Source organism: Cryptomeria japonica, chromosome 2 (assembly GCF_030272615.1).
Source record: "Cryptomeria japonica chromosome 2, Sugi_1.0, whole genome shotgun sequence".
Lineage (NCBI taxonomy): Eukaryota > Viridiplantae > Streptophyta > Pinopsida > Cupressales > Cupressaceae > Cryptomeria > Cryptomeria japonica.
In genome coordinates this window covers 614794034-614811883 of record NC_081406.1, presented here as the reverse complement: position 1 = coordinate 614811883, position 17850 = coordinate 614794034, and the positions used below count along the sequence as shown (strand labels likewise).

The window sequence follows — 17850 nt, the reverse complement described above, 5'->3', positions numbered from 1 at the left end:
GATGAGGTCCATGGATGTATGAGAGAACACTAGTTAGCAAGTTCAAAATAGAAACCATTCAAAAGTTGTAAGAAGATAATGAAGGGTGACTTTATAATGTGATCTTATATTGATAAAACTTGATACCCAAGATTATCTAACTATCAATTTTGAATAGTCTATCTCAATTTATTAGCAACAACATATGAAGATATTAATAATGCAACCCACTTTCTTAACTAAATCAAATAATAGATTTCACATAAATTATAGAGTACATTTTCAGTTTATACAATATTATCAGACTCACCATCTTAAATTTTTAATTTAATTAAAATATATATAATCTATTAATGTGTTAGCACTTAACAGCTTACATCTTAGATAACTTATAAATAAAGAAAATTGTAATTATTTTAAAAGAACTCATTATAGATTTATAACAATGTATTTTTCTTCAAATCTAGAGGTGAAAAAATCAATACAAACATATCGAAATATAAATATGAAGTAAGGAAAATGAGAGTTTGAACGGTTGACAAACATTTGAAACGTAAGGAGTTCAGAAACTTCGTTTACTAGTCGTGGAGTGGATGTCAAGGAACTTCTTATCCTCAGCTCTACGCATCCTCAAAAATATCAGAAATCCAATCATACAAACAGACATGACTAGCGACCGCCTGAGCACGTGGGCATTAGTCAACTGCAAACTGGAACAGCCCTTTGAAATGATTCACACTTCACCCTTTTCACATTTAGAAAGCATTCAACATTCGGATGTTTGGGATTGGCGTATCTTTATACACCCCCTCATCTAAATAAGCGGAATTTACGATTGGAATATTCGGATGTTTGGGAAATGATTTCTAAAGGGGTGGTGGACTAAATAAGCGGAATTTACGATTGGAATATATGAGTGAAAATTATATCTAGAGTATATGATTGAAAAATGTTACTTGGGACCTATATTGCACATGATGGTATGGTATGGAGAGAAATTTCTAAAGGGTGGGAGACTAGATGAGTGGCATTTACATCTAGAATATATGGTAGACAATATCACATGGTAACCTAAACAAGGGATGGAGGCATGACCTAAAGATGCATCATAATTGTAAGATGTATGACATTTGTGATGGGTTTGTGATATCTATACTTACATTTTGAATATAATTTTCTATGATAACATTATTTGTTAGTTTAGGATTTCATAGATTTCTCCTCATCTAATTTCTTTATGGAAGAGGACAATAAAACCGGCTATACAAGTTTGGGTTATACTTAGGGTCTATTGAAATGTGCTCATATTTTATAATGAAATCCTTACCATTTTTGGTATTTTTGGTTCATCAATTTTCCCATTATATCTTGTACTAAAACCGAAGTCCTTATGAGTTTTTTCCTTTGTGCATGTTGCTATTGTATTCTTAATACTTATAATTTGATAATGACTAGTATTTTTGGTTTTTACAATTAAATAAGTATAACTTGATCCCCTTAAATATCATCACAAAATTGGCCATTTTCCTCCATTAATTAATATTTATCTAAAAACTTACTATCCTTGATTATCCATGTACGGTGGTTGTTTGTTTATATCTAACAAGGTAGTCATTCATCGCCTAGGGAATACGTATTTCATTAGAAAAGGTTATATGAGTTTAAGATGGAATAAATTATTTGAATTGAGACCTACTTTAATTTTATGACTTTTTCTAAAGCTCTACATATTTTTTAAAACATAACATATAATTAAACTTTTGAGATTGAGAAGTTGTAGAAAAATAAAGATTAAAAGGGAAGTGTTCCTTAATCAATCCATGTATTCTATTACAAAAACTCGTACATATATTTAATATATGATAAATATCAATTCATAATAGTGATTTATCAAATAATTCTAAATCACATCATAGATACCAAAACCTATAACATTATCGTAAGGGATTCTTGGAAACATAACTATACAAGTGGGGTGGTAGAAATGTTTTAGAAACATCGTTTATGTTCACTAAAAAATGGTTTTTATGTGTTGAAGAGATATAGCATGAGAGTGGTTAACATTAATTCCAAATAATTTTTATAGAAACATAGTATTGTAAGGGCTTAAGAAAATTTAGAAGGTGGTATAAAAATTCTTATATTCACAAAGGGTTAATAGATAACTTAAATAACACAATGTCTAAATGATTACTAAATTAAAATGGTAAAGCATTCAAGGGTTTAAAATTATGAATTAAAAAGTAGGCAAATGAAGGGTATTAGAAAAATCAAACAACGATGTATTAACATCATGCTTAATACATGAATAATAGTAATAAAGGAATAGATGGATGGGAAAATGATCATCATTCTTAATACATGAATAATAGTAATAAAGGAATAGATAGATGGGAAAATTGATTAAACATGGTGTTAGAAAAATATTAGAATGAAAAAAAAAAAGTAGAGATTGTGGCCTGATTTTAATTTCAACTTGTAAGAAAAATGAAAAATAGGAATAACATTTACATAAGTTCCATAGTAAACCAATGTTCATCAATAATGCCTCAATCTCAAAGAGGTTTTTTCTAATCAAAATTTTAGTAGATTTTTTGAAAGTTATGAAAATGTATAATATTTAATTAATGTTGATCTAAAAATCTAATGCACCATTAAAAACCAGTTGTAAGTATTTTTTAATGCATTGATTCAACCACTAAAATGTAAAAATGTACTTTGGGATAGGTGGTGGGTGGTTATTGATATTTTTAAGGCATTAGTAAAGGTTCTACTCAAGATATAGAGGAGGCATCTCATACACAAAGCTAGTTGATGTGACCTAGTTGAGACCTTATTCTCTATTTTACTATCCCTTCAATTGTGAAGGATCTAATGTACAAATTTAAATGCTTTAGTCTATTAGCTCCTTGAAATTTACCTTATTTGAACATAACATGTATCTATCGTAGGGTGAGGCTTCAAGGAATGAATTATCACTGCATATCTATCGATGTTTTAAACTATAATATTGTTATGATTCATATGAACCTTTAATGGGCCACAAACCATAAAGCATATATGTTGATGAGGATGTTCAACAAGTAACCAAGATGTTTCACACACTCTTGTGCTTTAGTTTCTTGTTACATGCTACATTTATTGTATTCATTACGTTAAATGATTTATAGATTTATATACTTACCCTAAACTTATATATAATGTACTAGTTTTCCTCTCTAATTCTTTACCTTTAATGGGTGTAAACAATTGAAGGGGCATATATGTTGCTAATAATTTTATGTTGATATTTTATATAGTTATAGGCAATCAAACAAAATCTGACCACTCAAACAAGCAACACATAAAATGTAAAATAAATCCTATCAACCCATGGTTATTGAGCTATAAAGAGAATTGCCAATTTTTATGTACAAATTTATTTTATGTAACTCTTCTCTCTCCCTCTATTTTTAATGATCAATGATCTAGTAATAATTAGCTTATAGTTGTTTCCATTCTTACATGCATGAACTAAGATAAGTTCATTGCATTATTTTTCCTCTATCTTGTAGGCTCTCATGAAACTCACATGCCAAAAGAATGTCGACCCACCATTACATTATGTGAATGTTATATTTCTATTTGTATCTAAATATTCACCTCACATGCACATGTTTGCAAGTGTGACATATTTTAAGATTCACATGCACCTCAAAGTGAGAAAAATCATTTACTCATTTTATTGCACAATCATACAAACTAATCCTTGACATCATCTATACATAGACATAGATTCTTATATATTCACCTAGATTATGCATTTATTATGCCTATTCATGCACCCATCCCTATAAGTTATTATTTACCTTGATTTTACAACATGTTCCCATGTTTGGGGTCATTTCTACCCTTGTGTGACATTTATTCCACACTTATATATCTAATCCTTGATATCCCAAAAATTCAAATTAAAATTCTAGTTGATAATTACACATCCTTTTTTCGATCTAGAGCTAACAAAGCACATGTTTGTGCTAGTAATTTTACTCCATGCCTAAATTTAAAGGGTTTTGTTTGCAAAGATGAATGAAAAATCGTTCATATTTTAAAGAAGGTAATGCTATAATCACTTCCATTGGTACATTAAAAATAAATAAAAATCTAAACATAATTATTCTGCAAGTATTTATAGGGCCAAAGATTATTATTTTTTATCATTAGCGTGATCTTAAAGATATGAATTGTAGGAGTTGGACCCTCAACTTATCCCCTAACAATCACAACCTTTTAGATGCATTCTTAGTTATTGCTAGTTTAGACAGTAGAGCAAAGAACAATGAATCTAGTAAACTAGGAGACATTAGTGTAAGTACTAATTTGACTTGGATATAGGTAAGTCCTGTTTCTAGTCTCAAGAATATCCTAATTTCATAACTATAATAGAATTACTCATCTCCAAACTTAAAACCAAATACCATAAACTTATTTCACATTTATTTTCTTAAATAATATTTAATTTTAAATGACACACATAGAATTATCAATATATTATCTAAATTTATGCTTCGAATATACATCTTATTAAATCAATCTAAATCAATAAAAAAAACTTCTTTTTCCTTATATGTTTTAAATAATTATATAAAATATTAAGAAATCCTAAAACATAATTACATATAAGATATTTATGATAATTTGCTTTATTGAATAATATCATTTTCTAAAGGAAGAATCTAAAAGAAAAGTTGAAGGCGAGTTTTGCACCCACGCATTTAAAAGTAATTAAATTTACATGAATTTTGATTACACTAAAAATATCAAAAGAATTTTAAGAGAAAAAATATCCTTAATTTTTATGGTGTAGGTTTCCTTTTTCCCTTGATTTTAATGTATTTTTTCCGCTCTCCTTATTTGCCGCTACAGTAGAACACGTCTCATAATCAATCAAAAAGCTAAATATAATTTTTAATGATAAGATTAACAAGTTGTGTGGTCCATGGATCCTCCGCTTCTCAAGAATTATAATTACAAGAATCTCCAATACTCTTTCCCACATATCAGAATATTCTCGTTTGTGGTTGTCTTAAGAGGAAAGGATTGATCAATTTGTCTGTGAGGCGTTGAGGGAATGCAAGGGCACTGACGGATTGCAGGGCTGTTGAAATTGTGAAGATTTGTTGAGGAATGGATGCTTCAGAAGCTGCGAGGCAGTCCATCTCTTGCCTGCGTCCTTTTCAAGACAACATCTGATAAAACTCTGAAACTCTGCAGATGCACTGCCGGGTGCAGAGGGCGGCTCTCCAAAGCATATGGCACACATGAGTGTAGGCCAATCTGCTTGCTCTCCATCTGCTACAAACGGGAAATGACCCAAATAGCATTCCAACAGTGTCAATCCCAAGCTCCAAATATCTCCAGCATAACCGTTATAACTTCCACCATAGCTCTGTGGGTCGAATCTCTCGGGGCTCATGTAAGCACACGTTCCCACATAGGAATTGCAGCAGGGATCTATGGTATGTGATAGAATTCTGCTCACCCCGAAGTCTGCAATTTTAATTTGCTTGGGACTCTTTCTAGTCAAGAGATTGGAGGGCTTAATGTCTCTGTGAACAATCCTCTGGCTGTGAAGGTATTTCAATCCCTCCACCACTTGCCGGGCAACCTTCGCAAGGGAGGATTCAGTCAGCCTTCTCTTGTGCTTTAATAAATCGGCAAGGGAGCCTGCATCCATGTATTCCAGCACAAAATTAATGTTCCCCCCCTGGTGAAAGGCACCCATACATTTGACAACATAGGGACAATCAGTTTTCCTAAGGATCTCCATCTCCGTGTTGATGTGGGAAGTGGGGGTGGAATCATGGTCCAGGCGGATGACTTTTAGGGCATAATAGGTGGAGGATTTAGGGTGGAGGAGCTTGTAGACAACGCCTCCGCTACCATGTCCGAGTATCCCAACTCTTTCGAAATCAGAGAGCTGTATGGGAGGAAGGGGCAGTGGAAGAGGCTTTTGCAGGGGTAACCTCTGATTTTGCACAGGGATCGGAAGCTTCAATCCCAACCGCTTCTTGGATTCCATCAGTTATCACTTTGCTGTTAGAGGAATTTGGTCTATAAAGAGGCGTCAATCCGGAATCCCAGAAAGTAAAGTAATACTATGGCCTCATGGATAATTGGAAGGTAAGGACTTATTGTTTTATAATTAGAAAGTAAAGACTTATTGTTTTTTCTTCCATCATTTGGAAGCCCCTGCACGAAATTGAATGTTCTGAGAAGCAGGGACGAAACAGAGGTGGAGATCCCTGTTTGAGAACGAGTTAAGGGGTGACGCGAGATTAAAATGACGTTCAGAGAACATTTCAGCCGCTCGTCCCTTGGTGCGCACTCCACAATCAGATAGCAAATAGTCCTAGCTACTTAGATATAAACGTTTCTCATTCATACTGGAGTGGAGTATGCTATGTTCATGAATAGCGACCGCTTAAGCACGTGGGCACCAGTCAACTGCGAACTGGAACAGCCGGTTGAAATGTGGTGTAAAATTGAATATGAATCACACTACACTCCTTTACACATATAGAAAGCATTGAACATTCGGAGGTTTGGGATTGGCGCATCTTCACATACTTCCAATAGTAGAAGTAGAAAACTCTACGAATTACTCTCAATCAAGCAGTTATAGTTGAGACGCCTCTAAAAGGGAAGTGATAGGTAGCTGATGAAGTCAAAGAGTTTTTTTTAGTGTGTCTCATTATAATTATAATGAATTTATTTTTATTATAGAATTAAAAATATACTATTTATTAATATTTTAAAATGAAAGATTGAGGATTATGTACTTGCAAAATATTGTATTTATATTATTTTTTTCGATGTAAGACGACATAACTTGATATATTTGTCCCTAAAAATTGTAACATTTGAATGGTAGAGTAAAAAGACTACTTAATAGTTATGTCTAATCAAGCCATGTGACTTAGTCTAACTAGGACTAATAAATTAAAATAATAATATAATATAATAGATTTAAAATATTTCAAATTTATATTATGAATATTATTTTCAATAAATTATAAAATAATATCATAATAATCAAAACAATATAAATTAATAATAATATTATTTTATAATATTATTACACAAACAAATAGAAAATAATAATAATTGCAATAATATTATTGCATATTATTGCAACTAACATTAATAATATAATATTATATAGTTCTATTTTGATTTTTTTATTGTTTTCCATGTTGTGCCACCACTGCTACTAGCTTACATATATTTGATTTTAATCAACTCGGCATATTATATATATATTTGATTAAAAGCAAATATATGTAAGCTTGTAGCAATCGTGGCACAACATGGAAAACAATTAAAAAATCAAAATAGAACTATATAATATTATATTATTAATGTTTGTTGCAATAATATGTAATATTATTATTGCAATTATTATTATTTTCTATCTGTTTGTGTAATAATATTATATAATACTATTATTATTAATTTATATTGTTTTGATTATAATGATATTATTTTATAATTTATTGAAAATAATATTCATAATATAAATTTGAAATATTTTAAATCTATTATATTATTATTTTAAATTATTTTTAGATAATATATATTTTTTGTAGTTTTATTGGTAATATTATATTAATAGAGTGTTATATGATAAGTATAATACTATTATATTCTTATTTTGAAATTGTAATATCATTTTATAGTTATTAAGTGTATAATATGAGGGTCAGGGTTTAAATCTTGGTTAGAGTTAGGGTTAGGATTATGGTTAGGGGTGGGGCTACGGTAATAGATAAGATTATGATCATGATAGAATAAAAATTATGATGGGCTTTAGTTGAAGATTAGGGTTAGGGTTAAGGCTAATATCATAGTTAGGTTTATGCTTAGGATTAGGTTTTGCATTAGAGATATTTATAATGAGGGTTAGAGTTATAATTATAATGAGGGTTAGTATTATACTTAGGATTAGGGTTCAGGTTGGGGTAAGAGTTAGGATTGGAGTTAAACTTAGTGATTGTAATTAGGGTTAAGGTTAAATATTATAATTATTAATTACAAATAAAATTAGGATTAGGGTTAGGGTTAGAATTATAATTAAGATTAGGGTTAGGGTTAGGGTTAGGGTTAAGATTGTGATCAAAGATAGTATGTGATGATAGCTATAAGAGTTAGGGTTTGGGTTAGGATTAGGGTTGGGGCTAGACTAGGGTTAGGGTCAAGGTTAGAATTATAAGATTAAGGTTATGGTTTAGGTTAGGGTTTAAGATTAGGATAAGAATTATATATAGGATTTATTCTTAGGATTAGGGATAGGTTTTTAGCTATAGTTAGAGTTAGGGTTATGGTTAGGATTATTGTTAGGGTTAGGGTTTATGGTTATGGTTATGGTTAGGTTAGGGTTAAGGTTTAGAATTATGATTAGGTTTATAGTTTATATCATGGTTGGGGTTGGAGTCAGGGTTAAGTTTATGGTTATGCTTAGGGTTACAATTATGGCTAGGATTATCGCTAGGGTTAGGGTTTACAACATGGTTAGGGTTAGGGTTAAGGGTTATGATTAGGATTAGATTTCAGGGTTAAAGTTATGATAATGGTCAGGGTTATACCATGGTTAGGGTTAGCTTCAAGGTTACGGTTAGCTTCAAGGTTAGGGTTTTGTTTAGGTTTAGGATTGTGGTTAGGGTTATGGTTAAGGATTACAATTAGGGTTAGGGTTAGGGTTATCATTAGGGTTTAGTGTTAGGGCTAATTTTATGGTTAGGATTATGTTTTATTATTAGTGTTACAATTATGTGTAGAGTTTATATCAAATTTAGGGTTTAGTGTTAGTGTTAAGTTTATGGTTAGGGTTTATTGTTAGTGTTACAATTATGTTTAGAGTTTATATCAATTTTAGGGTTAGGGTTAGGGTTAGGGTTAGGGTTAGGGATAGGTTTTAGTGTTGAGGTTAAGCTTATGGCTAGGGTTAGTGTTTATTGTTAGTGTTACAATTATGCTTAGAGTTTATATCAAATTTAGGGTTAGCCTTATGGTTAGGGTTTAGTGTTAGGGTTAGGGTTTATTATTAGTGTTATAATTATGTTTAGAGTTTATATCAAATTTAGGGTTATGAGTAAGATAATTTGGTTTAGGGTTAAGATTAGCATAATGGTTAGGGTTATGGTTAGCATTAGGATATACATCATGGTCAGGGTTAGGGTTAGGGTTAGGGTTAGTATTATGTTTAAGGTCAGGATTTATGATTATGTTTATGGTTAGGATTTACATTAGGATAATGGTTAAGATTAGGGTCATGGTTATCTTTTAGTGTTATGGTTAGGACCATGAGGGTAAGGGGCAGGCTTTACATCATGGTCGAGTTAGAGTTTACATCATGGTTAGGGTTATGAGTAAGACAATGGTTTAGGGTTAAGATTAGGATAGTGGTTAGGGTTAAAAATATGGTTTGGGTTATGGTTAATGTTAGCATTAGGATATACATCATGGTGAGGTTTATGGTTAGTATAATGTTTGGGGTTAGGGTTTATGATTGTGATTAGGGTAAGGGTAAGGGTAAGGGTTAGGGTTAGGGTTAGGGTTAGCATTAGATTTTAGGGTTAGATTTTAGTGTTATGGTTAATATTATGGCTAGGGTTGAGGTTTATGTCATGACCAGGTTAGCGTTTACATCATGGTTAGGGTCATGAGTAAGATAATGGTTTAGGTTTAGGAATATTTAGGGTTAGGGTTAGGATTATTTAGGGTTATGATTAAGATTATGTTTAGAGTTAGAGTTTGCATCATGGTTATGGTTCAAGTTAGGTTTTACACCATGGTTAGAGTTAGGGTAAGGGTTGGGATTATGATTAGATAATAACTTAAGGTTAGGATTAGGATAATGGTTAGGATAAACATTATGGTTAGGACCTTAGGTTTAGGGTTATGGTTATGGTTAGCATTAGGATATACATCATGGTTATGGTTAGATTTAGTAATATATTTAGGGTTAGGGTTAGGGTTAGGTTTAGGGTTAGCGATAAAGTTTAGGGTTAGGGTTTAGTGTTGGGGGTTTACATCAAGGTTAGGGTTATGAGTAAGATAATGGTTTAGAGTTAATATTAGCATAATGGTTAGGGTTAGGGTTAGTATTATGTTTAAGGTTAGTAAATTTATGATTATGTTTATGGTTAGGATTTACGTTAGGATAAGGGTTAAGATTAGGTTCACTGTTAACTTTTAGTGTTAGGGTTAGGACCATGGGGGTAAGGGTTAGAGTTAAAGATAAAAATACGGTTAAGGTTAGGGTTTGAATTATAGGTAGACTCAATTTTATGATTAGGGTTACAATATCATATAGAAATAGATTTAGCTTATGGTTATAGATAGAATTATGGTTAGAATTAGGGTTAAGTTTAAAGATAAAATTGGGGTTAGGATTTGAATTATAGTTAGAGTTAGCTTTACAATAGGTATTAGGATTTAGTTAATAAATAGATTCAAGGTCATTGCAATAGGCCTGCAAATCTTTGATGTTCTCCTCATAATAACTAAAAATACTTGATGTAAAAGTATTGTAAATCTTTGATGTGCTTCTCATATATGCTTTCTTTTTTTCTTCTCATATATGATTTCATATTTTAAGATGCATAATATGACAATCTTACATTGATTAAAGTGGTTCATAATATAAATCCATATACTCTCTAAGTTCGTTGTCAAATATCAAAAGGAAATAATAATACATGACTATTCTAAGTATAGATTATCAATGCCCCCTTTTACTAACTTCTAAAGAAATGAAACCATTAATTTAAGGATCCTAATGTTTTAAAAACAATTAGAGAACATATTAAATGGTATTTATATTATATTCTATATTTGTTATAAATAACTTTAAAGTAAAATAAAGTAATACTTTTACACTAAATAATAATAGTAAATGAATATTATCAAATAATAATTTGATGTTTTTTTTTTATTATTATATTTATTCATATAAAATATATTATCATACATTTTTGAATTGAAGTTAAACTTATGTTGTGTAGGTATTAGCATAAATCAACTAATTTTAAATAGTATCCTTTTACTTGTGAAATTTTAAAAAAATAGAAATTAATCTAGATATATAAGCAACATTTCTATTCTATTTTTTCTTCTTGCATGTAAATCAATTCAATTTCTAAAATTAAACTCAATTATTTTTTTTTATTTTTTAAATTGAATCAACAATTAGTTTTACAATAAATTTAAAAATAAAATCTAGATATAAATAGAATATTTCTAAAAAAATTGTAGATATATAAATAATATTTCTATTCTATTTTCCTTTTTACATGCAAATCACTAAAAATTCTAAAATAATTTAAAATTTTTTTATTTTATTTTTTACAACTAAAATCTAGATTTAAATGGAAATTTTCTATATTTTTCTAAATACATCAACAAAATTTCTATTTTATTTCATCTTTTAACATGCAAATCATTTCAAAATCTAAAATTAAACTAAATCTTAATTTTCGAAAGAAAATTTAAAAAAATAGAAATTAATCTAGATATATAAGCAACATTTCTATTCTATTTTTTCTTTTTGCATGTAAAATCAATTCAATTTCTAAAATTAAACTCAATTTTTTTAATTTTTTTTAAAATTGAATCAACAATTAGTATTGCAATAAATTTAAAATTAAAATCTAGATATAAATAGAATATTTCTAAAAAAATTATAGATATATAAATAAGATTTCTATTCTATTTTCCTTTTTGCATGCAAATCACTACAAATTCTAAAATAATTTAAAATTTAGTTTTAATTTTTTAAAACTAAAATCTAGATTTAAATGGAAATTTTATATATTTTTTTAAATACATCAACAAAAATTTTATTTTATTTCATCTTTTTACATGCAAATCATTTCAAAATCTAAAATTAAACTAAATCTTAATTTTAGAAAGAAATAATTTATAATTGATTTTTGAGATTTACAAAGATTAGTAAGATTCTTATCATCAAATTTAAGACAATCTAAAATTGAATAATTGAATTTAAACAAAATCATAAAAAACAATTTACCAAATTTAAGACTATTATATATTTTTATATTCAATTTTTAAGTCATTAATATTTTTCTCCATAATAAACTAAATTTATGTAGATTAATTTCAAATATATAAAAAAATAGCAATAAAATTCACAATAATCTAATGTCTAAAAAAATAATTTTAACTAACATTTAAAAAGTGACTTTTTTTATAACTTTATCTCTTGAAAAGAAAGGGAAATTTTTTTTAAAAATTTTTTTACCAGACCGTTATCATGCAGCCGCTAAATAGAAGATCCGCAGTCAAAATGTGCAGTAAATAATTTAGTTAAAGAAAAAAAAATAGAGATAGGAAGAGCTGCAACATCCAGGAATAGTCACACTCTCTATTGAACATCTCGCAGATTACAACTACATCCTTCCCATTTGCATAAAATTAAAACAATGGAAACTTGTATTCTATTTTGATTATTGCACAGGTGATTAAAGAAGAACACAGAGAAGTAGATTCTACTATTGGTAATGCAAAGCAGATGATATCTAGAAGAATTCGAGATAAGGTTAGTAGTGGCATTGCTGCATACATATGATAATAAGAAATGCTGATATTGAGATATGTCTATGCAGGGCTGGAAATAAATTATTATTAGTTCCTGCATGCGGGAAACTATAGCGGAGGGCTATAAACATTAACTCATGATTAATCTCTAACAAATGCAACCAATAAGATCAGATTTTTCCTTTTTCCTTTTTTAGTGCTATGTTCAATCTAAGAAACATGTGAGTTTTTTAAACATAAAATTTAAAAAAACTATTTTTCTGAGATGCAATTCAACTGAATTCGGTGGTAACAGATTGTCAAAAGGAAAATAAGAATTACGAGACAAGAGAACGCATGTTTCCCAAGGTCTCTGGCAGAGTGTTATAGACTGTATATTTAGCAGAACAACCTCGAAAGAAAAGACCACAGGCTTTGTAATGTGGAAATTATGTATTGTGCCTGGCACCTTGCAAGATGATTCACTTAGCCAAACTGTTGTGTGAGTGCCTTGTTGCATACCAGTTTGACAGGTATGTCAACTTCTTCCCTCGATTATCCTACATTTCTATTTCATACACCATTATAGACATTTTTTGAGCAGTAAAGCATATTAGTCATACAAGGGTCATTGCACCATTCTTTCCTTTTCCTTTTACATGTGAGAAAGCTTTATCTCGGTTTTAAGGGTTTGCCATTATAAGCAGACACATAGCACATGCTAACAACCACTATGATTTCGGCGGTACACAAAAACCTTAACAGAGAATTCCTTTTCTAGTTTTATTTTGCAGATGTGATTTGGATAGCTTTGATATCAGTGTAGTAAAATACTGTTCATCTTCTCTTGTGAATGTAGAATCATTTTCACATAAGTTTTTAAGGCATTTATAGATTTTACTCATTCAAGTGTGGATTCAAGTTGGGGGTAGTCCAGAAATTGTGGCCCGTTTAGACGCAACCGTTAAAGACTAGGAAAATCGACAGAATGAGATAATTAAAGGCTTTGTATCTATAAATCCAGACAATGGAAAACCCAAATTGAAAAGCCATTCAAAGGTTTGTTGGGGCAATTCGTTCTAAGAGGCACGACATGTTTAGGAAAAAAAAACTCAATTCATAGGTGTTTGCTATGTAAGGGGATTTGAAGGCAAACATCGGCAAACAGATTCTCTGTGTTGTGTCTTTCTATGTTGTGGCAAGTGGGGGTTTCTTTCTTCAGGCCTTTGGAATTAGTTTCCTTTAACAGGAGCCTACAATTTTAACCTTAGTCTTTTCCTTATGCACCACAGTGAGGAAGCCGCATGATAGCAGGGGATGATCTTGATTGTTGGTGTAATTATTTTGTAGGTTGTGGGGATTTGTTTGGCAAGCACAAGGTATTCTCACTTAAACCTGGTGAAATCATTTTATACGACGTCGGTGGAGAGCAGGGCATGGAATTTTGATCGCTACCTCATTGTGAGGTGTGGGCGTCTTCTATTCTATCTCTCTCAAAGTAAAGCGATTTACCTCTGCATGTTTTTGGTCCTGCAAGGAATTTTTTCATTATTAAATCTTTTCTTGAAGAGCTTTTATTAATGCATTACCTTTTTCTCGAAGAAAACCCTAGCCAAGCGGCTGTCACTTGGCGAGGAAGAGCATGGCGTTGAGCTTTGGATTGAAACCCTAAGGATGCTTGTATCGCGCTAAAGATTCAGGTTGAGTCCACGAAAGCCCTCGCCAACAACCTCAAAAATTCCCTTGATAAATTGATGGTTTAACATGCCTGTGCACTGTAGCTTTGAAGCAACAAATTCCTTAGCAATTTTTGTTTTGCTTTGTTTTGTTTTGGCCATTGGAATTGATCTGTAGTGTTTCTTTTGCACAGGTTATAAGCCTTGAACGATCGACTGGAATGCCCATGCTTTACATTGTTAAGGCAGGCAAATTTATTAGATGGGGAAGTCCTATTGCACCTTCAGAGGCAGAAATTTATGCATGCATGTATCTATAAATGGGTTGCATTCCCCGTATTTTGTTATTTCCTGTCTTAAATTTAATGGTTGTATAATGTTTCAATTATGGAGATTGATTGAGGATGGTGTGTTTGGAGTGAAATTAAGCCCATTATGTCTTGTTTTTCTAGACTTGAACTTTGCAATTCATGGGCATATACTTTTTGGATGTAAATGTAATTTTCATATATCTAGGGCCAGGCCATTTAAGGAGCACTAGAGTCTTGAAGACACAAATCTCTGGTTTCGGATGCTAAACTTTTTCATGTGATGATACAAATGTATTCTAAAGAGTAGTTCTCATCAAGGTGAGGCTTTTTATCTACCAGTTGACATTCATGCGTTCTACTACTTGGTTGTAACAAGCGATTTTTAAAGCAGTCTAATATGCTTTCCACTTTTGAATACAAAATCTTAGAGAAACACCCTATCAAGATGGTCTGTTCTAGTTTGCCATGACTGTTCCAGGGCAATGCATGTAGGTGCCCCCTCTAGTGAGGTTTGCTACAAAAACATTTTAACTAGACACCATTTATTTCAAGGTGTTTTTATCCACAATATTTAATTTCAATGTAGTCACTTATTGCTTTGGATTTCAAATATATGTGTAAAAAATTAGAATTCCTGATTTTGTCTATTCCCTAGGATTGTACAAAATTTATTTGAAGATAATGTATATTTTAACAATGTGTGTATTGAATCAGATGGGTGAGAGAAAAAATTAGAATTCTTTATTTTCTCTATTGCCTAGCACTCTATTGAATTATATATAATCTTATAATAATGTATTTTCTTCGACTCTCAAATCAGATGGAGAGATCTGCCCCAACGTCTTGAAAATTTCCTGGAACCCATCATGGACTCTACAATATGTCTGTCATATCATAATTTACTTTAATGGCTTACTCAGAGGTAGATAATCAATTAAACTATTATCGTGGTGTGATCTACTTTAACCTTTAAGAACTTTGATGTAGCGGCCTTGCCACCAATTTTTTTTCTATTAGGGCATGTTCCCATGCGGCTGCTTAGCTTATTTTGGCTAGCAGCTGCTGCTCAATATTTTTAGGGATTATTTGTGAAGCAGTTGACCCCATGAAGATTTATCTTTTCTGCTTATTTTTAAGCAAAACATCTTAAATTTATATTAATAGCATTAATACTATTTTGTGCACTTAAATTTTCAAAAAAAAAAGAAATAAAATCTTTAAAAAAAGAGGGAAAGAAAATTGTGGAGCCATGTGGCATTTTTGTTAATAAGCAGCCACTGCTTATTTCTAGCCCCCCCTTTGTTCCATAGCTTATTTCTAATTCCTAAACAATAGCTGCTCCACCAAAATAGGGAAAGATTCTCAATTATCCCTTTTTTGACAATTTTTAAGTTGCATGGGAACACTTAACTGCTTAAATTTAAGCAGAAAATAGAGTTAAGCAGCCACATGGGAACATGATGTTAGATGTGGTACCATGTGACCCGATTCTAATATATTTGTCAAAAGTATTGATGATATGCTTGTACGCTAAATTTTAGGTTTAGAAGATTTTTTCTCACTGCCAACTTCCAAGGGGTTAAGAATTACTATAGTATATGTTATAAAATATATCTACTTAAATATTCATGGATCGGAGTGTTTAGTTAGCATATTCATGAGTGGCCTCTAATTTTATTATGCCCCTACCTATAGAAATAGTTTTAGGTTCAAAAGCCTTACAAAACGTTGCAGGTTGAGCTTTAAGGAAATTTAAAACTAAAAATAGAATCTCTGGTTTCCATCTTCATCTTTAGAGATTTATTTCAAGATGTGTGTCTGGTGTTTGGAAATAGCTTAAACATATTAATAACTTCTCAGCTTTGAATATATCCTACATGAGTTTTAGCTTACAAAAAGTTTTTTCATTTTATGGTCTGTTTGAGAAATTCTTAACCTTTTGACTCGATGGCTCTGTTTATAGACTCGTTTTGTATGGTCTATTTGAGAAATTCTTAACCTTTTGACTCGATGGCTCTGTTTATAGACTTGTTTTGAAATAGAGATAAGTTCACAAGTTATAATACCAGCGACATGTCAGCTTTTCCTTGATTTGCACTGCTAATCTTAGAACAAATGCTCATTCCCTGATCCTCTTAGAGAGCTCTATGGACTGATATAAGTTTGACTTTTTTTTTTGGCTCTTGTTTGTAAGTATTGGTTGCCTGGTTCAAAGGTAGTATGCTCTAGTTTATAAGAGATGTCAAAATTCCTTTATTGTTCACAAAGGTGAATGCTGCAAAGATTGAAAGGTTGCACGCATTTTTCTAGTTATAATCTTTTATTTTGAACCAAACATGGACAATTTCTTATTGATTTTACTTCCATATATGCTATTTTTTTAAGAAGCTAAAAGTTCTTTTTGAAATGTTCATGTGGCAGGGTGATGACCATGAACAAAGGAAGGAGCACCACCATCACCATGGTCACCATCATCGCAAATCTTATGATGATGAGTGATCTAGATGCAGAAGCTTGACTTAAAAATACTTAAATTACGAGCATACTATTAATGAGAACATGACAAATGATTTGAGTGCATACCTTTGCTTAGTGGCAAATAAAAACTTTAGAGGTATTACTAATATGTATATGCGGACATAGAGCTTTAAGGGTGTTATTAAGAAGCATATGGAGACTATTTAAGAAGTTTATATACGTAGTGTGCAGGAGTTGTATGCAATTACAGTATTGAGATTTTTATATACAACTTCAATTTTGTGTTAGTGATGTGCTGCATGGAATAATGGTAATTGATTATGTCTGAATTTGTTGATAGTTAGTACAAAAGATACAAATACAAAAAAATCTGGTAAGAAACTCAACCATGATCTCTAAACTCTAGTAGCTTCCTTGCAGGAAAGACATAGGGCAACTACTTTTCTCCTTGGAAATCTTGCAAAGCTTGAAAACTTTCTGCAACAGAAATTTAGATGCCTCCTCTACAACGCTTCTGAAAACACATAAATCTGAAATGCCTTCTTAAAAAGCTCCTCATACTATTTTCCAAAATCACAAACTCTGAGCGATTGTCACTATGTTAGTTCTTAATTTATATAGATTCTGTAATTAAAAAATTTGTATTGCAAGTGATCACGATTGTCTTGTATGGGTTCGAACAGAATTTTAGGCGATTTTCTATGTGCTGAGCAATGATCAGGATTCGAATAGTGTGTTAAGGAATTTTTTGTAAGCGGAATATAATGTCTTATTAAATTTTGGATCCTTGTAGGTATGTTTCTTGTGGGTGTTTTGGTATATATAAGCTA

The 17850-nt window shown here is 31.0% G+C and overlaps 1 protein-coding gene and 1 long non-coding RNA gene across 2 annotated transcripts; one reads left to right on the top strand and one right to left on the bottom strand.

Annotated features, from left to right (window-relative positions):
• Nucleotides 1–5062: 5062 nt before the first annotated feature.
• Nucleotides 5063–6109, bottom strand: LOC131064276 (mitogen-activated protein kinase kinase 9-like). The gene has a single exon (XM_059215595.1). It carries the CDS (start codon nucleotides 6038–6040, stop codon nucleotides 5063–5065), a length of 978 nt encoding a protein of 325 aa, XP_059071578.1. The 5' UTR covers nucleotides 6041–6109.
• A 7064-nt stretch (nucleotides 6110–13173) lies between these two features.
• On the top strand, nucleotides 13174–17245 carry LOC131064278 (uncharacterized). The gene is made up of 3 exons (XR_009371650.1): nucleotides 13174–14255; nucleotides 14426–14860; nucleotides 16964–17245. It is a non-coding gene; the product is annotated as an uncharacterized LOC131064278 (long non-coding RNA).
• The last annotated feature ends 605 nt before the right edge of the window (nucleotides 17246–17850 follow it).

What these genes read in the sequence shown, in the direction of transcription:
- LOC131064276 (XM_059215595.1), bottom strand. Translation starts at nt 6,040, where the DNA reads ATGGAATCCAAGAAGCGGTTGGGATTGAAGCTTCCGATCCCTGTGCAA.